Here is a 24814-nt window from a genome sequence, read left to right on the forward strand (position 1 = left end):
TAAAACATTCTAAGAGCAGAGAAGGGGGACAGGGATGCAAGGAAGAAAGGACTTTCTGGTTTCATATGAAAAACACTCAAGTAGCATGAACACAACAGTGAAAAAAATCAAGATTTTAAAAAAAGTTTAACTGGAACCCTCTTGACTTTATATATATATATAAAAAAAATCTGCTGCTGCTTTCATTCTTCTGCTCTTTCAATTACTTTTCCACTTCTATTCTGAAGGCATTTGCTCTGTTTTTCCCCATTTCTTCCATTCTTCTGGTGCTAGTGTGTCCTGGAAAGGGAAACCAAAACAATTAGCTCTCCCAGGCAACAAAGCACTTCTTCACATAGTACAAGTGCCCCCAGGCCCCTTTTTCTCTCTCAAAGGAAGCTTCTCTGAGAGGAGGGTGATAAAACCAGCACTACAACATAACCAAGGAATCAGTACAAGCAGTATGGAAACGTTCAGGCAAAATGAAGGTCTGGTGCAAAAGGAACAAATGAGCCTTGAAAAACACAAAACTGGACAAAAAAGCAGGGCTGAATGCAAAGTAGCCTGCAGCCGCTCTACCACTCCTCCACTTTCAACAGGACCATTATATCCAATTGCAACCAGCTGGTAAACACAAAGGAAAGATCTTCAACAACGTGGGCACAGTAAGTCCACCTTTTTAGCATCCTTCTCCCTTTCAAGGAGACAGATACAGGCGTAGCTGGGTGCACCTGACAGTCCAACCCCAGATGCTGGTAGCAATACAGTCTTAGCAGACATATCTGGGGCACCAGAAACCCAGCAGTGAGGAAAAGCGCTGTGGCTGCACATGGCAGCAATTACGGTTTGTGGATGAGTTATTTCCAAGATCTTCCACGATTACTCATAGCCCACAGGGAATTAAGGAGTTAAAATACCCAGCTGAGAAGCAGAAAATTTGCAAGCTGTGGAGAACACACTTCCTAAGTATTTGGCAACAGGCCACTAAAGCTGAAAAACACTGGCTCCGAGCTGTGGTAAAAAGAGAAGCATCCAGCAACCAGAACACAGTGACAAGTGACATGCACCTCCAGTAACCTGTCAGAGACTGTTTGCTGCTATTATGCCTCTAAATACTCCAGGGAGAGCAGAGGTGGTGCCAGGCTGTTTCTCCTATGGGATACAATGCTCATAGTCCATTGGTAATTCTCCTGAAGCCATCCTCCATGCTATCTGATGTGCAAACAGGAGCTTATAGCACAGTGCACACGGTTTCTGAGATGCAGCCACCCACACTGTTTTGCCCTGCACCACAAAACAGAGCTCTGTCCAATGTCTGTGTGAATACCTGGAGTGCTGGCTATGAACACGAGACTGGGTGCACCAGCACATTCTGCAGTAGTTCTGTCCCCTGGACTTGTCCCACATTCTCTCTCCCTTCCCCTTCATGAAATAATGTGTGAATAAGAAACGAAGCCACACACACAAAATGGGCAACATGCAGAGCGGCAGCAGATCTGCCTCCCATCACACTGTGGATGTAACAAACCGGGACCTTACCTGGTCAGAGTCAAAGGAAATGAAGGGCTTTACATTAGCACGGGCTAATGGAGATCCTATCACATGCTTGTATTCATTCATGGGGAGCTGGCTGCTGCTGCCACTGACTGAGCCATCGTGACCAGTTCAGTCTAATTGAAGGGTGAATCCTGGATCATGTCCTCAGCTGAATGAGACTGTGCTGACCTGGCTTCTGTAGCATACAGAGCACTTGCCACCCGAGCAAGGACTTAATTGAGCTCCACCAGCAGTGACAGTGCCAGCAGCTGAACAGCCAGGACACTGCAGGTGGGGTAGGAGTACCCACAGCAGGACAGGAAGGCTCAGATGCGAGCCGCCTTCGTTATGTTCTCCTCTAGCCAGCACTGCTAATTATTTACAGGAACAATATTGCTTGAACTATGTTTATTCCTACACCCACCCAGCATATTAACATGCACATATCACCACAAGACGAGATTATTAAGGAATCACATGAAGACCATTTAGTCTTCAGGGACACACACTGCTAGTATGCAAACCCAGCTGTAGCCAAGGTCACCCAAAGACTGATTTAAAGCCAAATAAACAACGCTGAAAGGAGGCAGCTTCAGCTCAGGTACCTTTTTGTGCAAGAAATGAGGAATGAAGTGAAATGAAGCAGACAGCCCACCCAAGAAAGTCAAATTCCAAAAAGACCCTTACTTCTAGAAGAGTTGGTCACTAGCAAAAGCCCTTTTTACCGCAGCGTTCTATACTTTGCCAACCTACTGCTCTGCTCTGCAGCGATCCTGCCAAAAGGAGAGAGGAAGAAAGGTTCAGAGAAGACAGGAAGGAGGAAAGCAGCTCTGCTCTGGGAACCAGAGCCCATGACAGAAATGCAAAGAGCAAAACCAGGCCTTCTGGTAACTTCTGAAAAAATATGGTTTATATACAGTTCCCCTCCAACCCCTACCTGCATTTTCCATAGTGGAACAGCAGCTTTGCCTCCAAGTGCTATTGAGTTAATTATCAGTGCACTTAACATCTGAGCCAGACCTGCCGCACATTAACAAAGTTGTCTTTTGGAGCTTTGAAGTCATGTACAAAGGGTTTAACTTTAGCCTAAGGTACAGGTTCTACTTTCAAATCTGCCACTGTGGTCACAGATTCATGTCATGTACAATGAAAAAGCAGAGACAGCCCCTGCAGTGTTTTGAAGTAGGAACCAGCCATCAGCATCTACTTGCTAACAGAAGCCCTGGTTGAGCTAAGACACTTAGAAGTAAACTTTGTTGTATTTTTTTCCCCCTTGCATCTGTGTGCTAAGAAATCTGTTGTTAATAATGATTTTATTGTTATCTGTGAAATTAAAAGTGAAACATTATTAAAATAAACAAGAGAACTTGCCATACTGCAGAGGGCTGGGCATTCAAGGGAGCAAGTCTGAGGCAGCTGAAAGGACAGCATGTAGAGAGCTAATTATAATTGTCCCCCCTGCTACAGCCATGCAAGTAGAGATGTTTGAAAGGCAACACACCAGCATGAAACCCCTGAAAATTCTACTCTTCTGTGTTTGTGAGGTTTTGTTTTGTTGTTGCTGTGCTTTTTTTCTTGTTTATCTTTACTTTTTTGAACTTTTCTTGTCCTCTTGACAAGTGTAACAAAAATATGACAGTTCAGGGCCACTTATGTAAATAGGTGTGCAAGGATAAAGAGTTCTAATGGCTCAAAAAGAAGAAGCAAGAAAAGCACAGGCTTGATGGCAAAGCAGGTCATGAGATCATCTTCAAATCCAAATTCTGTATTAGTGCAAAAGTGCTAAAATTTAGATCTCTTGTGGAAACTCCATGCGGTAGAAGTGCAGGCGAGATAAGAGTCCAACTTCTGATTAACAGACAGTATGGAAAGCTTGGGTCAGCAACCAGACTGCAGGCTGCCTGGTGTGGCACAGGGCACAGAGATGAAGCATCCACACAAAGACTGTCCATACTGGGTAAGGCATTGCTGTACCACGCTTGCAGTACCCACCCAGGTGTGCACAGTACAACTCAGTGACACAGAGCTGCTATGGCACAGGTCCCAGCAGCAGCCCTGTCTCCAGCAGGGTTGCACAGCTTAGGAACAAAACCACACTGGGTTAGCTCTACAACCTCTAGCTGTAGAGAAATCTTGCCCAGGGCTGGCTGGTGTTTCACACTGCTTGATGTAGATACCTGAGTGCATTTATTAGAGAATCACAGAATAGTTTCAGTTGGAACAAACCTGCGGCGATTACTTGGTCCAACTGTGAGCTCAAAACAGAGCTAACTTTACAGCTGAAGCAGATTGTTCAAGATCATATCCAGCCAAGTTCTGAACGTCTCCAGGGAAATAAAGGTTTTACAATCTCTTTAAATCCTCCTTTCCAGTATCTGTCCACCTTCAATAATTCTGCATCCCTAACATTCGTCAGAATGTTCCATGTTGCTCCTTGTGTGTGCTGCACTTTTTCTGCTGTTACAATGCCTCAAAAAACAGCTACCTCTCTTTTCTAATTCTGCTTCAGGTAGAAGACAGCAGTAAGATAATCCACAACTTACCTTCCTCCTCTTAAAAATGTACCTCACAAGCACAGTTGCATAGGAGCATAGATTTTCTGCATTTATACCAGCTTTAATTACCTAATATTATTAAAACTTGGTACACAACTAAGTGAAACAGTAGTGTCAGGGAACATCTGTCCAAAAGTGGGTTTCCCCATGTCACAGTGTATATGCTTTCTTTCACTCATTGCTTTTTCCCACGCATCTGACCACTTCAACAAGAAGACACGCAGCCCATCTGCTCTGAAGGAGCAGGCAGCTGCATCTCAGGGGGAACCTTGTTGCCCTAGTCTGTTCATTCTAGGGCTTACCTTGAAAACAGGCATAAGAGTCCCCCCATCCAAGAGTGAGGAACTAAAAGCAACGCCTGTCACTGTACCAGTTACTGATATACACTGATGTGTTCTCCTCCCTGCAAATTTAAAAGCAGCTCCCACCAATGCATCTATGCCTGGCTTACCGTTTTACTGCTTTCTGAGCCAGCATCCTATTGCCTGCCAGGAACGTGACACCACCCAAAATGGCCAAGTACTTCAGAGTTTGGAACATGTTGAGCTGAGTCCAGTAGACATACATAAGTCCCAACATTGCTGTGAAAAAAGACAGAGTCCAGAGTTGAAACTGTACTACAAAGACAGACCATTAGCTATTCCCAGAACGATTCTTGCACTGCCACACCTAAGCACTTGGTTTCTAACTTGTCTCTGAAGCTCCAAAGGGACAGATTTAAGGACTGTGTATGTATAACTGCCAGGAGAAGGAGGCATCTGGGTTTCCATACTTCAGAAAAATGTGACACCGACAGCTTGCAACAAATCCTCCAGTGGCATAATTATGGACATATCACAGAGTTTGGAGGCTATTAAAAGATGGAGGGTATTCTGGATTGTAACAGAGGATATTAATCTTTGCTTACTTTTAAGAGCTTATAAAGCTTTCAAGGAAACTGGCTTGGATTAAGCAGAATGTTGTCATATGGAAAGCAGTAGATCCCAATGCTCTCCCGACCTGCTGTGTTTCTGAGAGTCTACCAAGGCAATAAATAGCTATGTGACCAAAAGTGCAATAAAACTGATGACAAAACCTGGTCCAGCCTAAGAAGATTTTCACAGAAAGCAGTGTAAAAGAAAAGATGTAGAGAGTAGTCCCACATGTTTCAATCCCTACAGAAACTCTACTTACAAAGGATAAACATGCAATAACAGAAGTGTGACCTCCGGAAATAAGAAGTTCTATTAAGTACTGATGAACAGTTGTGAGAGGAGCCCAGATAATGACCGCTGTTATAAGCTGACGGCCAAGACAGATTTATCATCATATTAACAATCATGAAAAGCAGGAAGGCAGATGAAAACAAGAGAACAAACGTTATGCTATTATGTCATTATAGTTAATAGGCTGCAAGCCCATTTACCAACACGGCTCACATCTGTAACTCCCAGGTGAGAAGGTCAAACATAGCAGAGAGCCTCTGACACTTACCAGCATGTCCCATGTGGAAAACAATAGTGCTGGGAGCAAAGCTGAAGTTGGAGATGTTGGCACCAATCTTTATCCACTAAAATGAAAAGAAAGAAAACCTGAACAAACTGTCCTTGTAAAACACAAGCTTTCATTTCAAACATCAAGGAAACAGTCGTCAAAGATACTTAAGTTCTTCAATGAATACAGTGTATTCTCTACAGAAACACATTGTTTCCTGGTACGGGAGAGCAGTAATTTTGTCAAAGACAGCACTGTTGAGCTCCTTCAGTGGAAACTTCTCCTACTGCTTAAGTCTGCAAAGGCAGTTCCTCATTTCTCAAAGCAATGAGAGGGTATTATTCCAAATCTGTGTTTTCCAGAAAAAATAATGTCATTTATTTCCAGCTGAATTAATTTCAATTAACAACAACAACAAAAAAAAAAAAAAAAAACAAAAAAGGTAGCATTCAAGTTTTGGACAGAACAAAAGACCACCTACAGATGCAAAGATCTTTCTTCATAAGAACAACTTCAGTTTTTAGTGAATGGAAGAGAAAGGCATGAAAGATGGAGAAAGATGGTAGCAATAAAATTCCTCACTGAAGTGGTCTGTCATCAGCACACGCACTGCTAACTGCAGAGAGCAGCAGACAAGACTATTTGAATGCCAACTTTCACGGAGAACAGCTAAAGGGAAATCACTGCAAAGCAAGTAAGGTATCAGGTTTACCCTCCAAACAGTATAATTTAACTTGACTAGATGAGATCTGACACACATTAAGTACAAGACACTGAATTGATGCAGTTGAAATAGAGCTAGATGTTTCAACTACCAATAGACAAATACCAATTAAGTCTAGAAATGGGAATCAGGCTGATGGGATTAAGTAACACAGATTTTGTGATGGTTATGTAAGGCAGAATCACTGCTTCTCTCCTGTAGAAGTCTGACGTTAGTTACAACTTATCTGCTCACCATTACTGAGCACGACTTGCAGAACCACACTGGAGAAACCCCACTTCTAACTGACAACAGTATTTTTCTCTTTTTACTCTAAACTTGAAAAACAGTTTAGGAGACAAAACAAACCAACATTCTGCACAGACACTGGCTAGCTATTACTGCAGCAGTGCTGTGCTGATTATAATTAACTAGGAATTATAACATAAAGTTTAGATGGTTGACTTTCAAAGTGACTTCAGATTGAATGGGAAGATTTCTCCTTGTTCTGTGGCTCAGTTCACTCACCAGAATGAGCAGCAAGAGCAGTGGTGAGAGAATCAGTGCTGTGAATGTGTTGGATACCACAGTGGGAGGCCTCTTCTCAGGTTCCCTGAAGAGGTGCTGTAAACAGACAAACTCAGCTGGTAAGAAAGTATTCAACAGAGCACGCTCTCAGCTCCACACAGGGCCAGCTGCAGCCCTGCTGCTGTCTGGTGCTGTTCTGGATGATGAGCATTCCTCTGCTGGCAAAGCACAACTCTAAAGTAGCGTCCTTTGCAGTCTGAACATTTGATCTCTCACTCAGTTAACTTTTCCTCATGCTCACAGAAGCAGTGGTTAACTTGTCATCAGCACAAGTGTTCAGAATGATGCAGAAAGCTTTCTGTGGTGCCCACTACCTGCTCTACTTCTCTTGTTTGAGTCTTCTCACAGTTGCTCTCTCCTGGTAGGACACACAGCTTATTCATAAAGCAGAGGACTGCAAAGCATTTCTTCCCATTAAGTGGTAAATCTCTTTTCTTTAATTACATTACTTACACAATTAACACTTCCGTGAGAGATTACTAATCAAAACAAAGTTATAATGAGAACAAAGACTAGATAAGCTAAGGTAGGTTTAGCCCCCTCCCTCCAGTCTCTGCACATGGCTTTTGGTTTTGATTGTACCTTAATTTCAGGCTTGGGAACAAAGAGGTTCTTGGACTGGACTGTGGATGGCACATCTTCTTCTGGGAATTTAATCACAACATCAGCCTAAAATGAAATCACATAACTTCAGGAACTTTAATATTTTTTAAGTTTTCTAAAACCTACTACATTATTGGTGCCAGTTTGCCAATCATGACCGATTTTGTCTTAAAGGAATCTACAAAAAAGCCTCCAGAATTGAAAAAGAAACTTTTCCTAAACAGAAGAAGTTGGACTTACTTCCAGCACAGTGAGCACAGAAAGCCTAAGCCTTGAAGTATTTGCTGTGAACTTATAATCAAAGTCATTAACACTCTCAAGTTTCTAATCTACGCTGTGAAGAAATAAACATTTATTTAAAAACCCACTTTGAAGCTCACTTGGAGTTTGAATATTTAAACAACAAACCTCAGAGTCCAAAAGTGGCCAAAAAGGTTTTGTTTCACTACAAGAACAAAAACATCTGAGTTTTTTTCCTTTTTAAAATTCCAAGCCTGTACAAAATCCTCCTGCCAGACTGTCAGTCATCTCAGAACCACATCACCACACTTCCAGCTCCATACCACATTCCACAGGATTGGATTTTCCAGAGTGGCATCTCCAATTATCAAGTACAGAGTGTAGGTTCCAGAGGCAGAGTCAAATTCAGTCTTCCTTTCAGAGGTATCCAGTTCAAACTTGTATACATTCTTGCTATCTGGTTCTGCAACAAAAACCACCTCCTGGCCAGTCTTCTGGTTGTGAAGTCGGACAAAAGTCTGAAAGGAAGGATTAAAACGTTGCTGGAATATCTCACTGTGTGAAATGAGAGACTGGGAATGAGCTGGGAGGCCTGCTGCCTCCACTCCTGAACAATCAGAAAGTACAATGCCTCTTCAAATAATTCTATTAACACAGGATCAACACCGACCAGAGGCCTACCTGAGGTACAGGGCAGTATAATGAATGCTACTGGAGAGAGGAAGTACAACAACACACGAGGGATGCATGCATATCTGCTTTTCTTTTAAAAAAAATTATACATTAAGAAAATAAACACTGCAATCGTGGACTTTCTCAATCTATATTCCAAAGGACAGAAATGTTCACAGTGCAAACTACTGATGCTTATTTTGCTGCAGTACCTGCAGCATCTGAGCAGTGAGAGATTTCATGGAACATGCAGACAGAACAAATGGGCTGAATCCACCTCCCTCCCACCAACACAAGTAATTTTTCCACAGTCCATGTCAAAAACATAAGGCTTTTCGAAGCCTACTGAATCTTTCCAAGAGCAACTGTCATCTCAGATGCTACAAAATGGAACACTGTGCTGACACAGTAATGACAAGAATTTGTTCTAACCTGGTGAGGAATGAGATCAGCTCCACTGTTCACATCTATCAGCTGGAAGGATAGAGCAAAATTCTGATGGCTGTCAGCGGTGAAGGAGCCCTTGGCTTTGGCTGGGTAAGCTACCCTAGGAAGCAGAAAACAAACAGAATTGAGGTGATCATCCAAAAGAAGGCCTGGTGTTCTGTGAAACCAAGGTGTGCAAGCTGCACTAACAGCACTGTAGTCTACCAGGCACAAGTGATCTATTTTAACAAAAAGTCAGGTCAACGAGTATGCCTTTCTGTTCTGACATAATTGAATAATAATAATAATAAAAAAAAAGGAACAAAATTCCTCCATATTACTCCTGTGAGCTCCATACCTTGCATGTTTTTATGTAAAACATTAGTTCACTGCAGAGTTCAAAGGAACACAAAAGAAAATTTTGCTAATCCTACACCCCAGGTTTCATTTAAACAAAGCTGTGCTACAAGGTGTGATGGCAGCGTAACAGAAGAACCCACTCAGATTTCAGCACAGGAAAGCTGTAGCAATGCAGGGAGGACCTCAGTGAAGCCATGCAAATAAGTTAAATTCTATCCATTATGTTTTAACTGACGGCAGTCAAAAAAGCAGCTAAAAGTTCAAGTGAACCTAAGCCACAACATAATCAACCCCCCACGTACACTGTGCATTGTGTTAGAGCTTCTCTATCAAAGTTCAGTAATAACAGAAACATTAAAGCAAATATTTTAACTTGCTTTTGCTACAGAGACTCGACACTGGAGGAGCAGAAGATTAAGGTTGCCTGGTTTCTCTTAGTACTTATTTTAACACTAAGGAAAACCTTGTATAAAAATAATCACTATTTGCCCCCCTCCCCCCCCCCCGCAAACACAATGCAGAGAGAAAAAATTGGGGTTTAAGAGTTTAAGAGGAATAGCACTGGTATAGTTTTGTTGGCAAGATTTTCCTGATCTAGCTTAAGCAGGTAAAGCTTGTAGACCTGCAGTCTAGAGCCAGAATTGCCCCTTAGAGTCACAGTGAAGTGTTTTACCTGGTTGTTTTTGGTGCAATGCTCTGATCTTTATCCACAGTAGAAAGATCTACATTAGTAATCCCAACTTCCGTGGACACTTTTACTTTCAGCTGCAACAAAACACAACAGAAAGTTACTGGGACCACTCCTATTAATTATGGTCAAGTTCACTTCAGAAGCTTTAGTTCTTCTGTCCCCTTCCCCACAAAGAATCCCTCACTAAGCCAAGACAGAACCCAATCAGAAAGGCAGATCTACAGCAAATTCCCTTTTGGCAAAGCTCCTACATCAGTCACTAACCCCAGCCCACTCCCTTCCCCTCCACAAGCTGCCATCTCTGAAGACAGCTGATTCTCAGCCATGCAGGAGTTGGCTCCCCCTGGAGCACTGTTTTTAATGAAACACTCCAAATATCCACATCCAGCTAGTTTTCCTCTTACACGAGCAGAAGCTAGCAATTAAATCTGGCATCACATGCAACGTGAAGCTGTACATGCATGCATTGTGTCCTGGACAGCAACCTGAGATGAGGGAAGTCTCCAGACAGCAGCCAGCTATGCCTGCGTTGGCTCCTAAAGCCTAAAAGGTTTCTGTTGGTTTCATTGTATTACCAGCAGGCAACAGCCAAATCATTCCTGCAGATCTGCAGGCTTTTTGTTTTTGTTTTTTTTAAACCGTGCCTCTGAAGGAAGGCTTGCTATTTATCATTCAGTGCTTGGCAGCCAATAAGGCTCTGCCATTTGTCACAACTCTTCTGTGCTGAGTGCTCTACAAAGCCAAGCAGAGCAATGATTTCCTGCCCCTCCCACCCCAAACCACAGACAGTGAGCTTCAGTGGGTTTGGCCAACTCCATACCTCCTCTCAAACGCCAGCAGGTCCTACAGTGTGTAGTTATTAATTAGCACATTTGTTCTCACAACTTACAAATGCTCCCCAGGAGAATCAGTTTCACTGCCAAGATATTTTCCATCATATACTACAATTTGTTGCTGCTGGTTTGCTCATGTGAAACAGCCTCCACCAAACCATTCAGGTCTGACTTCAAACACAACAATTTTGACAGTTCCTTTACAACAAAAGGTGTAATTTAATAAAGAAGTTGGCACTGAAAATGGATTCATTTGCATACAGACTACTCAGACTAACTGTAACAAAAGCATATTTCATTCCAAGGTGGGAGCAAAGAAAGATGGACTGATGAAATAACCATTAAAAAATAAAGTTACAACTCAGAGCTGCTGCACACAGCCCCTCTGACTGAACAGTACACAAACATCTCTCAAATATTTTAATGTCAGGAAATGCAGGCTCTGCCTGGAGTAATAACCCACTGGTTTAGCTCATTACTGTCAAAAACGACGGGTGCATTAAGGACAATTAATGCTAATAACAGCAAGGAAAAAAAAGCAGTTCCCCCAGCAGTCCTCCCCCATAACAATGTGTCTTATTAGAAGCGGCTCACACAAAGCCACCCCAGCGTTAATGCATTCCTACTGGTACCTCTGTGTGCCAGCAGCGAGCTTAAGCAGGGCCAATCAATCCCCTTTTGACACTCCTAAGTGCCATTACTACTACAATGACAACATCAATTTGACACACGCTAAAGGTCAGCAGTTGTAAGTCAGTGTCTTCCTCCACTCCACGCTGATGATGTTGCAAGACTTTAAAAGCTAATCTTTTCCTTAAGTAGGGCAATTAAAAGCAAAAATTAACCCTAGGAATAGACACTTCAGCTGTAGACACTACAACGAACACATGAACAGCCAGAGGACGCATGCTTCTCACCATCCAACCTGAGAAGGAAAGTAAAACCAAATGTTTAACACAAGTCTCCCCTTTAGAGAGATACTCATACCCAGTTAGGAGGTGCCAAAAGACCAGCAAGGCTCTTTTTGTAAAGCTCGAGAGCTTCCGCAGGCAGATGACACCAAATGCTCAACTTCCAGACATCAGGCAAGCTCCAGGCAATCACTCAGCCGCCAGCCAAGCCTTGTGATTTACAGGTTCTGACCCGAATGCTCTGAACAACACTGTTAGCACCTGTCTTTGCATAGCTACTTAAAAATACGGGCTGCTACATGAACACTTCCACTACCAGCCTCTGTCCACAAGCTGTCAAATCAGCAAATATCTAAGTGGTAAGTTGGTTCTGAAGTTCACAGAAATCTCTTTTGATCATCACTAATCTGGTTACTGGTCGTAATCCTGAGCCAAAATCCAATCCATGTGCCAGGAAAACACATGCTAAAAATGCCATGCAACATTCTTAGCAGACAAATAAAAAGCTATTTCACTGTATAGCACAAAAATGAAATGCCACCCAAACACACACCCACCTCAACCTTGTTAGCAATAAATCTGTTGTCTCCATCAACACTGATAGAGAAATCATAATACCCACTTGCAGGTTTGACACTCATGAAGTTCAGCTCAAAGACCTCCCTAAAAAAAAAAAAAAAGCAAAGTGTTAAGAACCCTCTAGAACATGAACAGAGTGGCACACAATAAGTAACACATCTTGCTACCCAGATGTCTCTCAATCTATTAAACAGACAAAAAAAAATGCTGCATAGAACTAAAACTAATTAGTGTGGGGTGAGAAATGTGCTCAAAGTTCCCTCAAAGTCAGGAGCATGCTGCAACTTTGCAATCAAAGGACCTATCCAACAGAAATTCAGCATCACAGCAGTGCTCAGTCATCCACCATCAACAAAACGTAACAACAGCATTTGAGGTTTTCCATCATACAAGCATACACTTGGTAGAAAAACAAAAAAGAGAAGCAAATACAAACCTGTTCAAATAACATTTATTTTCCCTCAACTCTAGAATAAGTTCTTACCCTGACAGAGCAAACGCTGTCTGCTGGAGGACAGTGGCTTTGGTAGATGCAGACTTGGCATAGTCTAGCTTTACAGAAGCTCCAGTGAGTGGCTTGGACATAGCATTGGTCACTTGAAGCTAGAAGAGCGAAACAAGAAATTCTGTGAAATCCACCATCTCACACGGACTGCAGCTGCACAGGCTGCCCCCCTCTATATTTTGTACTCAGGCTTCTCTCCTGCCCAGAGACCCAGACTGCCTCAGTCCCTTTTAACACAGTGGAGAAAGCTAATGTTTGTAAAAAAGCTGACTTGGACAAGGTCTCAGCGTGCTTTTTCAATGTAGCATCTGCTAAGCCTTGGGTAAGCAGAGGTTTCTAACAGTTTTCACAGAAGTACTAAAACACCAAACTGACAGCAGGCTGGGCCCCGAGCCTACAATTAAAGGTATCACCTTACACATCACACAGCTTGCCCAGATCTACAAGACAAAAGAGTGAGCCAAGAGATGAGTTCAGGTTTTCACATAAGGACTGACCCTAAGTACGGGCTGATGGTGAGACACAGCCGCAGGGCCGTCAGGGACAACGACCACAGGCACATGGTAGCGGTTGTGGGACAGCGACCCCGCGGCACAAGCAACGCTGAAGGCCTCCGAGAGCGTCTCAAAATTTTTCTTGCTAAAAATGGCATTCATCAACTGGATAATTTGATCCTGACAAAAGAAAAAACACACGTTAGCACCAGCAGCTTACCACAGCTGGCTCAGTAAAACGCTATTAACAAAAACACCATTCATGTAAACTGCTTAATTTCTCCTGTTTCATTTTAAAACAGCTGAAGCTACGAGGTACCCAAAATTAGCTATCCTTTGAATGCCACATTAGTACTCTTATTTTTGGCTGGAAGGTTCCAACCACAATCATTTTAATTGTGCTAAAATGCACAGAACCAGAATTTAGATCTACCTCTTCAGATTACATGTTTCAGAATGGAAGATGCTGTTGGCTCTATTCAGACTTCATGCAGGGCTCCAAGAGCAGATCAGCTGCCTTCATAGAGCAGAGAAGGGCTAAGCTACAGCTTAGCCTGTTCTGGTTACCAGTAAAACTGGGACAACCTTAGAGTGGTGATGCAAACATCCTAATGGCTCTAGAAGCAGCCAGTCCAGGCCCACGCAGGCTTATCCCCTTGAGCACAGTAGCATCCCTAAGCTCAGAGGCTGTGCTTTAAAGCAGTACCCCTGAGAGCACAGATCTGACTAGGAGCACCCTGACTTTGTAGTGTTAATGCACCTGCACTGCTCTCTGCAGACTACACTGTATTATACAGATTCTTCCATTACTTCCTGCTAGTATGGAAAATGAGGGTTTCGTTACCTGTGCTTTGATCCAAACAGAGGAAACAGTGGGCTAACTTGTTATCAGAAATGAGAAGGATCAAAGAATCCAAAATAAAGCAATAGTTACAACATTTCATGACTTGCAGACAAGGAACACTTTTAAATGAAATCTACTGCACCTCAAATGTTCAGCCTCAAGCTTGTACATGAGTGCCCTCGAGCACAGCACATGATTACAGAAAGCATTCAGACAGATGCTACAGAACCTGCGTAATGCAAACAGCTTTTCATTTATGTGAAGTGACTGGCATGGCTCCATACATTAACCAGCAACTGACACACACATTTAAATTCAGAAAAAAATAGTTCCCACTTTCTCACATACAAAATCTGTTAATTTTTAAAGCAAGTTTTGTGGCTTTTATGAGGCACTTCCACCATTCATAGGAGATAAAGCTTTAAAGTCCTAACAACAATGCTTCTGACAGCCCAATTCTGAATCAATGCTAAGTTTTCCTTAATTGGTCTTTTTACTCTTTTCTTATATTGTTTGGATGCTGCCTGTTAGAATGGTGTGCAGCAGAATCACCACCTTGATGACATTACAAACATTACTTTGCAGTTAGTCTGCTGGCAGCAGCACGGAAGAGAGCCAGCAGTTAACTCAGACACCTCACACTGCTTCTGTCTCAATCCTGACACTTTGGCTTGTCCTTCTGGAAGCTGCCATTCTCAATCAAAAGATCTACTTGTTAAAAAAAAAGTACCAGGTAGAGAACTTGAAATAATAATTTCTAGCTCGATCAATCTCCGAAGGAATTTCCAAACAATCTTCAATTTCAGTGCAGATGCAAGCTTTCGGATTCCTGAAAACGTACAGTACTGATGTTGCCTCCCTTTTGGACACCATTAATGAGGGTGTCTGTATTTTGTCATAAGTAAATAACATTTGTGAAACGCTCTGAAGTGTTGCAAAGTACCTGGAAGTGCCAAATACCTGAAGAAACTCTGAAACAAGAGGTTTTTTTCCCTCCCAACAGCTTCTCTCAACAAAGAAAAAGCAGGCCTCACTTGTAATTCCCTTCTGTACATTTGGAGAAAGAAAACAAACACCACAAATTCAGCCTATGAACTTGAAGATGAAATTTCCTTCTATGTTCTGTTATTCAACATTCACACTCCCTTTTTGCAAAGTGTGCTCGTTACTTTTTCCAGTAGAAATCCTACCTAGTTATGACACACACTTGCAGTGTGCAACAATGACCAGGCAGGTCCTTCCTGTGAGCCACAGCGTGCAAGGGAGGAAAAGGCAGGTACAGACCTCCTTCATTGCTGGTTCTGTTCCCACGTGGTCTGACAGCTTATAGGCAGCAGCAACAAACAGTGCAGTGGTCTCGATTCCTTCTTCAAACTGCAGATAAACTCCACCCAAGTCATCCAGGCGAGCAACAAGATCCTGACAGAAAGAGTCATTTCTATTTAAACTGCATTCAGTGGATCCACAGAAGTTAACTGTAGCATTCAGTGCCTAATCAAGAGTATTGGTAGTGGATTCATTGGAGTACTTTATACATAATTTAGAAACAGGAAGAAAAAAATGCCTTTGGCTTTAACTGAATTTAATTATATTTTAGTCAACAGACTTTGTGTCACAGTGTGACACAGCTGAAGTTCAGAGGAAATAACTGCTTGAAATTAAGAGCCAAGCCAACTCACATGATACAGAAAAGGAATTAGCCAGATTGGCTTTTCACTGCGTGTTTCATATTAACACATCCTTCAGCATTACAGACATCTAGCAGAAATTCCAGAGTAATTGGAGACCACAGTGTCTCCCTACCTCTATCTCTTCAACAATGCCACTTAAATCTGCCTGCTGAGACAAGTAAGATGCTGTCTCCAAAGCCTGGATGGTTCTGAAACAATAAAAAACAAACAACTGTATGATTTTTGTTCCTAAGAAGTCATACATCATTCAAATGAAAGCAACTACAGCCCCTATTCCAAATGATGTGTAAAGTAGCCATTAACGAGTTCAGCTGACCCCACACAATGAACACGATGAGATTTACTGGAAATGTAGAGTTCCTTAGAGAATGCCACCTTAGCTGTATCAGCTTTGCAATAAACTCATAGATTCAAAGGCAGAGAAGAAACCAGACTTTGATCTTTGTATTGCACAGTCCTCCAAACATGCTGCTGAGGCTTCAGAAGCCAAGTCGTTACAAGCTTCCCTTTCTTTCCAGCTTTTAAGAGCTCTATTCTCTCCTCTGCAGTAAAAACTACTTCAGCAATGCTTTGGTAGTAATTGCAAAGACTCCTTCTGCTTACTGGCACATTTTCTTCCACCTCACAGTACATGCATCCCAGCCTACAAAGAAAAAAGTCTAAGGAAGAGCATCCAGCATATCTCAACTCTAAATAATCAAGAACTATGTCTTGATTTAATTTGTTTTGAATCTTTTTAAAAGAAGAGGCCTCTTTGGCACACATCATCCTCTGACCATTACTTGAACTAAACTGAGTAGATTAGATTTAGGCAAAATCACAGAGAACAGTTCAAAACACACTTTCCAAATTTTCCCAGAGAGTCGATAATGAACTGGACAAATATCCCAAGTGAAAATACAGGGTGGTCTACTACAACCAGATTACCAAACCAAACATTAAAATACCCTGTACTGCAAAATCCAATTGACTAGAAAGTACACACACAACAGTGAAACATTTCTGTTTGAAAGACTTACGCCAGCACGTTTTCTTCTTTACTGAGGCGAGCCGTAAGAGCACTGAGTGCTTCCTGAGATGCTAAAGGAAGGCCAAAGCTGCTCAGGGCCCCAACAGCATGGAAGATCTGGGTGACTGAAGAATCCTCACTGACAGCTGCAAGCAGCAGCTCCCTGGTCTCATTTGAAATGGTAACCTGAGGGAGAGCACAGGGAATACATTGATTTACACTTGAGAACAAATCTCTTCAGTCTTTCCACTGACTTCCTCCTGGGGCAGTACGCTTGACTGGTGAACTACTATCAGCTGCAGAGAAAAAGACATTTATCACTCATTATCTTTCAGTTTAACTAAGTACCTAAACACTGCTGTCAACTCTCAATTAGTCAGGATAATCCACAGTTCAGATTTATCCTGGTAACTTCTTAGTTTCATCTTACCTCACATAGCTTTTCATCTTACCTCACATAATGGTGCAGCACCCACTGATACTGATGAAAAGTGAGGCGTGTGCGACGCAACTGCAATTTACTAATAAGTGTGGTCTGTGTGTATTACTGCAGTGTTTCAATACTGGGCTTTCATTCCAACACCTTACAATCTTTCCAAAGACTGTGAGTGATTTGGTGCTTTGGTGAATCCTATTCAAATGCTCTTCTTTTTCCATAGCTACTGATGTCTCATAGAGAGACCTGACCTCCAACCTTCTCTATTATCACTCTTATCTACAAGCTGGCTGTGCTGCATGCACGATCAGCTCTGCATTCATGTGCACATCTTGCTCGAGGATGCTAGGAGTGTCTGGGAGCATTCACAGCCATCCACGTTCTAACTATCAGTTCTGTGAAGAACTATTTACTTCTGTAGAAGTGTGACCGTTCACTGAACTAATTCACTGTGTGTTGGGTGAAAGAGCCAGCCATCATGCAGAGTCAGGAAAGAGCTGAATTGGGTGGGTAAAAAGGGAGTAGAAAACAAGAAGGATACCAAGTGTGACACACAGACAAGGGAATAGTAAAGTCATTTACTCATTTTGTTATCATTTCAGTTATCTGGTTGGTATTGGCCAGGCACAGAAACCCTCTGTTAGATTTCCATGTCATTCAGGGCAGAGAAATGATGACACCTCTGAAGATGCAGCAGATTAAACAGATTTTACACATACCAGATTTAACAAAAAATGACTTCTTACAGCAGTGCCTAGCCTTGTCATTTACTGATTGACACGATGTTCAAAATAGAAGGTTCAAAATATGAAGGCTGCTCCAAAAGTAATGCCTCCCATTTAATGATGTTGGCCTGTGATACCAGAGCCAGACAGTGATGGTACGGCAGCAGGAGCTGTACCTTCCAGCCAACATTCTGTTACATTTCTGTGTGACAGATGGCAGCAGAGGGGCAGTCTGACAGAACAGCATCTGACACGGAGTATGTATGAACAAAGAAGTGGAACTGAATTCCTCCATGCAGAAAAAACAGCACCCACTGACATTCATCAACACTTGCTGAACATTTATGGAGATCAAACAGTGGATGTGAGCACAGTGAAGCAGTGGGTGGTGCATTTCAGCTGTGGCAAGAGCAACAGTGGGGCATCTCTGCTGGCTGCAGATTTTGATGAATGTAGGGTGCAGGTTCTTGTCCATTGCTGGTGAAAATGGATAACTAATGGTGTCACTGTTGACAAAATCTTGTTTTGTAGCTGAGAATGTGCTCTATCAAACAGTGTTATTATGCTTTTAGTATCTGCTATAGTTTCCATGGAAATAAATACAAAGCATTACTTTCTGAGAGATGCAACTTCTACCCTGTTAAAACATCAGAAAGTGTCTGAGGAGACAGTATTGGATCAAGTACTCAGGGGTGCAGTGAAAAAAATACTTGCCTCCTATCTTTGAACTCTGCCATGTCTGGGATGCTTTGTAAATTATTTCCTTAAGACATAGAGCACAACCCATTGAGAGAAAGTCATATAGAAATTATGCTTACAAAATGGATGAATAAAGAAATTAAGGTAAATGTTTACTCGGTAAACCTGTCTTCAGAAGTTAGGGCTCTAAACTCACCTCGCAACCAGACAGGACACGGATAGATTGTGCAGCATAGAAAAGGGAATCAACACTGCTGGAGTCCACATGGGATTTGATGAAATTGCAGGCAGCCTGCAAAAGAATTTTAAATTATGCATCAGTCTTAAGCCACCAAGAAGAGTTTTCAGTTATACTCTTAAAGATGATTTCACGTGTGCTGGTGTGTATTACTGTATTGAAAAAGATATAAAGCAACAAAAGAATTTCAGTATTTGTGACGCAGCAGAACACAGCTCCTGTTCAAAGAGGTGGATGAATTTCAAATTAACTCTACTACAGAACACCTATCAAAGTAAAAGATCCATATACCTTTACTAAATAAAAGCTTAGGGGATAGATAACAGACGAGCAGTTATTCTGCAGGAAAACTTGCTTCCAGCTGTATATCACACATGTACTTATGGATGCAAAATAAAGAATTTCAAAGCATATAGAAAGAGAAAAAACAGGCAAACAGCTACAGTATGAAACAAGCACATTACTGACTGACTGCATGGATCATTAGCATCCTATTTTAATCAGAAAATATCCTAGAACAGAGCAAGCCTTAACAAGTGGGACAGGATCTTTATGCTCCAGATACACAAGAATGTTATGTTCCAGTCTTATGCTTATTTTTACCACTATTATTTTTACTACTGTTACCTCTTTAACAGTCTCACGCTGAGAAGAGGTACACTGCCCAGAAAAGTCATTGTCAACACAAACTTTAAGGGACAAAAGAAATGACTGGTTACCTGCAGATGCAAAGGCTATGTTACCTTTGTCAAAAGTAGGCACCAGTAAAAAGCCCAGCCATGCAGACAAAAGGTAAAGCAACAATTCCAGGAGAAGCCCACAGATGACCAAACATACGTGGTACAGAGTGTAGTTAAACACAGCACCTTCAGTTAGAAGTTTGTCGTACAAATACACAACATCCCAAGAAAAAAAAAGAAAAAAGCCCGAATGGTTTCACAACTCTAACTTAGTTGAAATTATGAGGAACAAACTTATGTTCACAGCTAGGTGTTGGTGACAGAAACTAGATTATTCACTCTGGAGGAGGATCAGGAAAGAGCTCATAACTCTTTAAAATTCCTTGAAGGGAGACTGTGGTGATGCAAGGGCTGGCCTCCACTCCCAGCTAACACTGATAGGACGAGAGCTGATGGCCTCAAGTTGTGCCCAGGGAGATTCAGGTTGGAAATTAGGAAACATTTCTTCTCTAAAAGAGTGGTGATGCAGTGGCACAGCAGCCTGAGGAGATCGGGGAGTCACTGACCCTGGAGGTGTTCAAGAACCATGGAGATGTGGCACTGAGGGACATGGCTTAATGGACAATAATGGTGCTAGATGGATGGTTGGGCTAGATGATATTACAGGTCTGATCCAACCTTAATGATCCAATACACCTCAGTAAGAGCACAGGAACAAACTAGAGCATTCAAAAGGGATACACTTAAGGCTGTAAGATTATCAAAGCTGGTAAGCATCACGCTGATGCCACCAGCTTTTTTTTTTTCTGACTTACACATAGAAAAATGTATTTTGTAAAGAAGAACAGCAAAATTGAGCAGCCTGACTGAGTATGGCAATGGATCTGAAAGAAAGCAACGAGCACTCCTGTCTCACAGGCAGAAACTGCTGCCACAGAAAGGTGTAATTACAGTGCAGGTGAATGAACCCCGAGGTTGCCATTTTGAACCAGCAAACTGCAAGCTGTGACACGATGGACCCAGAGAGCGATAGAACAGCTTTATTCAGGCACCGCAGACACGCAAGGCGCTGCTCTGACGCCGAAGAACACCCGGCTGCGTTGCTTTCTCTGCACGGCCCATCGGAGAAGCGGTTTCTCCCTCACGGCTCCGCCCAGCCCCACTGCACACCGCACACCCACCTTCTCGTCCGCCACACTCAGCCCCAGGCTGTGGAGGCCCACGATGGAGTGATAGGCGGCCTGCAGGTCGGCGAAGGGCCGCTCCAGGGCCGCCCGCAGTCGGGCCAGGTCCCCCGCGGTGAGGTGGTGGCTGGGAGTGAGGGCCTGGGCGCCGACGAGGAGCAGCAGGGCCGCCACCAGGCGCAGCCGCCGGCCTGCGAACAGAGAACCGACGGAACATCTCGTCAGCACCGCGTTACCCCGCAGCGCGACCCGACCCCCAGCAGCCCTCGCCTCACCCGGCGCCGCCATCTTGTTGCTGCTGTCCGCTAGGCCACGGTGCCGCTTCCGGTCCGGCGCGCACCACCGCGGTACGGAGGGGGGGAAAGGGGCGGAGCGAAGACATCGTTCGCCAGGAGGCCTCCGCTCCACAAGAGCCAAACGGGGATGACATGAAGCTGTAGAAAATGATAGAGCTCCAGGACCGGGCGAGCGGCGGCCGGCGGCGGGCCGGAGGCGGAGCATCCAAAAGTGCCAACGGGCACCCCTACATCGAGGAATGGTACGGTCTTTCCGGCGGCCCTTGGCAGCGGGCGGGGCGGCCCCTGGCAGGGATGTGGGCTGCGCTGATTGGTCGGACCGTCCGCGGCGCTCAGCGCGGCACAGAGCCTTAAAGGGGCCGTGACGGGAAAGTGCTGTGTGTCGTTCCGTGTCCTGTCGTTCCGTGTCCTGTCTTGGCGTGTCCTTTCATCTCATGTCATGTTATGGCGTGTAATGTCATTACTTGTTGTGTTATGTTATGGCATGTCATATCATGCCAGGTTGTGCCATGTTGTATCATGCTGCATCATGTCATGTTGTACTGTGTCACACAGTGCCTCCTCACGCCATGCTGTGCCCCCAGCCCCAGCTCTGCTCAGCAGATGCCAGCACTTGGCCTCAAAACTGGGGGAAAGGGCCGCGCTTCCTCCTGCAGCGGGCACCGGGAACTTGTGCTTGGGCCTTGCTGGGAAGATCCCCTGGGAGCACCTCATTAGGAGGCTGAGCATAGGCACGATGCTCCTGTCCCTGAGCAGGGGGTGGGCAGCACAGGAACATTTGTGATCCCACACCTTCTCCTGCCCCAGACCTCATCCCTAGGCTGCACTGGGCTGCCTCACCTGTTGTTTATGCAGCAAACCCACTGCTCCCTTTTGTTCCCCTTGGGAAGCAACAGTTCCTCCAAAATGCATTGCAAAGCTTTGCCAGGAAAAATGTGAGGAAAAGCATTGTGCCTCAGAGCGTCTGATTGTACCACTGTGTCCTAGAAAGGGCTTTTGTTCTGCATGGCAGAGCTTGCATCACCTCTCAGCCTGCAGTGAGCAAGCAGCACATCTGGGCCCTCTGTGAAAGCTTCCGTCCCATGGGTTTCGTGGCTGGAGGGGAGCCAGCCTGAGAGACTCTTAAAATCCTTCCAGAAATGGCATTTCTCTTTTGCTCAGGTCCACGTCAGATGATAGCAAACTCCCATGCAGCCATGCTGCCTGGAGGGGAGGCTGGAGGCCTGCAGACAGAACGAGAGAAGTGTTTCATGAGACGAGAAAGAGCTGAAGGCTGCTCATGCAATTAAGTACCTCCAATGTGAATTTTATTTCAGTGCAATGGGATGGTTATTGCATATAAAAGATGGGCCAGATGGTTGTTAAAAGTGCATTTACTGAGTTCTAATAATGCATTCTCACTAATGCAGCTGACCCGTGTCCATTATGAGCTCTTGCTCGGGCGCAGCCCTGGCTCATTCTCACTGGGGCTGGCCCAGTCTGTACTGGGCAGTGCTGGGGCAGGGAGTTCAGCAAGCATACAGTGAGCCCCACACCTGTATTGCAGTCTGTCCTGTCCCCCCCCCCCCCCGCCCTGCTGCTGCCGCCGCCGCCCTTCCTTCTTTGGTAAAGACTCCAACAATTCCCTTTTTAGGACCTATAGCACTACTCTAGGAATCTTCCCACTCCCCCAGCCCACTCCCAGCCCCGAACCCACTGCAGCACACAGCCTTTTGGGGTTAAAGCACACTTTGGGGCCCCTGCAAATGGATCTCAGGAAACCCTGACCCCAGCGGCCCCTGACTCCTCCTGCCCCAGCCCCATGGAGGGCTCATGCTGCTGAACCTCCTTCCCAGGAGTGCACCTCTCCCCAGTGGCATGTAGGTATTGGTGTGCTGGTTGGGGGCTGCCTGCCATGTTATTACTCCTGGAAAGCTCTCCCTGATGAATCTCAGCTGAGAGGCATGTTTTTGTCTTATTAAATTGTTTATATAAGTGTTCTGTGGGGCTGCTGCTCCTCCCTGTCTCATGCTGCTTCATGCCCCACTGGTTCCTCTGTCCCTCCTTGCAGGAGGGGACCAGGGGTTGCTCAGACACCTGTACCCATCCCCATCCCTTCCTCCCAGCTGTCACTCCTCTGTGTCCCAAGGCTGCTGCCCCTCCCCATGCTGCTGCTGGGCTCTCCCACGTATCCCAACCCTTCCACTTGCAGCTCCTCCTGGACCCCCCCCCAACACCTTCCACCAGCCCTGGTGATATACCCAGTCCTGCCCGCCCCATAAGCACTGGTGTGGGTCACCCATCCTGCGAGGATAGACGGAGCTGTGGGCTGGGTCTCCATGTGAAAGCTGCACCAGATGGGTTGCGTTTGCACTGTTCCTGCTGCACATATTGATGCTCTCAGTTTTTTTTGGGGGGATGATGTCAGACCAGGCTGCTCAGCCAGATTCCCTCTGCAATGGGGAAGAAGATTGGGAGAATGTAGCAGTGAGGGCAAGGGATGCAGCCAGGACACCCCAGGGCAGTACATCTCTTTGCTGTGACCCTCACTCTTTCCTCTTCGGCGTTTTTCTCTCCCATGCTCCCCAGCAGAAGTCAGCCACAGGTTTGGTGCCTGCTCCACAGGACAGCGGGAGTGCTGGCATTCCCTGCTCCCCTCCAGACATGAAAGGGATGTGCAGACAGGTATCACACTGTTGGCTCACCCCACGTTTTTTCCTGGCTCCTGTTTTTGTCTGGCATACCAAGATCAGGTGTTTTTCTGGCAGCTTCTCAGATCCCACTGAGGTAAAACCGAAGCAGAAGGAGCTGGCAATAGGAAAATGTTATGGTTAGGGTTAGTGGGGGGCCAGTCTAGAGGGACTGAGAGGATTTGCATCCCCTCCCACCAGAGGCAACTGTGGGCATCTCTCTGTCAGCACCAGCACTCCCACTTCCTGCTTTTCCTTCCACCCATCCGACTCAAGGCAACCACAGTGGTTGGGCTCTGTCCCACCTGGTCCCAGGAAGGTAGGACACATTTCTGTCATGCCTGTCTGAGCACCACCAGCTCGGTGCTGGGGCAGCTGCTGAGAGCTTGACAGTTTGTTTGGATGGAAAGCAGGGGAGAGGCGTGCTGGGAGGGGCTGCTGTGCCCCATTGCACTCAGTGGGGATGCATCCCACCCTGCAAGCCTGCAATGTTTCCCATATGGCTGGTATGATGATCTGTACGAAACAAGGCGTATTGCCTCGTTTTGTTGTGGTGGCAAGCAGTGCAAAGTCGTGACCCCACTTCCCCAGATTTCCCCTGATTTCCTGAAGCAGCACCAGCAGCTGAGTGTGGACGCAATGCAGACTGCCCATGGTCCTGTGGGGGTCCTTACAGCTCTCCTTCTGTGCAGGAATACAGGCAAGGCGCTGCTGCCTGGAGAAAACCGTGTTCTTGGCTTCCTCAGAGCATGTAGGTGGTGACGGGCGGGGGGGACCTGCATGCACGCATGTGGTAGACATCCCAGCTTGGCTGATAGCATTTCCCTTCTGCTCCGGCTTTCCTCAAGCCCATAAATAAGAAAAGGAAAAAAAAAAAAAAAAAAAAAACCGCAGGGAGCACTCAGAGAAACTACTACAAATAATTAAAATAAAACCAAATAAACAGAGAGAGACCAAAGAAATAAACCTGCGCCGATGTCCCCGCAGCTTTGAGCTGCCTGATGGGTTTGTCTGTTGCCTCCCCGGGGGAGGAGCCAGTTCCTGAGCACTTTAGTGCCTCCAAGCATCAGGTTGGGTTTCCTGTGATTGCAGCAGCTCAGTTTGCAATTCTACTTTATAAATATTCAAGCGCCAGATGCTTGAAAATGTGCCTGTGATCCCCCCTGCCCCGCCGGGATGCAGCCTCACTGTACTG

At 44.7% G+C, this 24814-nt stretch overlaps 1 protein-coding gene across 1 annotated transcript; it reads right to left on the minus strand.

Moving 5' to 3' along the window:
- Positions 1-211: 211 nt before the first annotated feature.
- Positions 212-21099, minus strand: RPN2 (ribophorin II). The gene is given in 18 exon segments (XM_042834554.1): positions 212-2288; positions 4522-4651; positions 5544-5619; positions 6775-6870; positions 7417-7503; positions 8001-8195; positions 8782-8896; positions 9809-9900; positions 12128-12233; positions 12634-12752; positions 13152-13328; positions 15277-15411; positions 15796-15871; positions 16703-16878; positions 18749-18844; positions 20652-20845; positions 20930-21014; positions 21016-21099. Coding segments are annotated over 18 exon segments (2076 nt in total). The 5' UTR covers positions 21085-21099; the 3' UTR covers positions 212-2236.
- Positions 21100-24814: the final 3715 nt, after the last annotated feature.

The sequence above is a fragment of the Centrocercus urophasianus genome, unplaced genomic scaffold, assembly GCF_019232065.1.
Source record: "Centrocercus urophasianus isolate 14NV4802_14NV808 unplaced genomic scaffold, USGS_Curo_1.0 seq_47, whole genome shotgun sequence".
In the NCBI taxonomy this organism is placed as follows: Eukaryota; Metazoa; Chordata; class Aves; order Galliformes; family Phasianidae; genus Centrocercus; species Centrocercus urophasianus.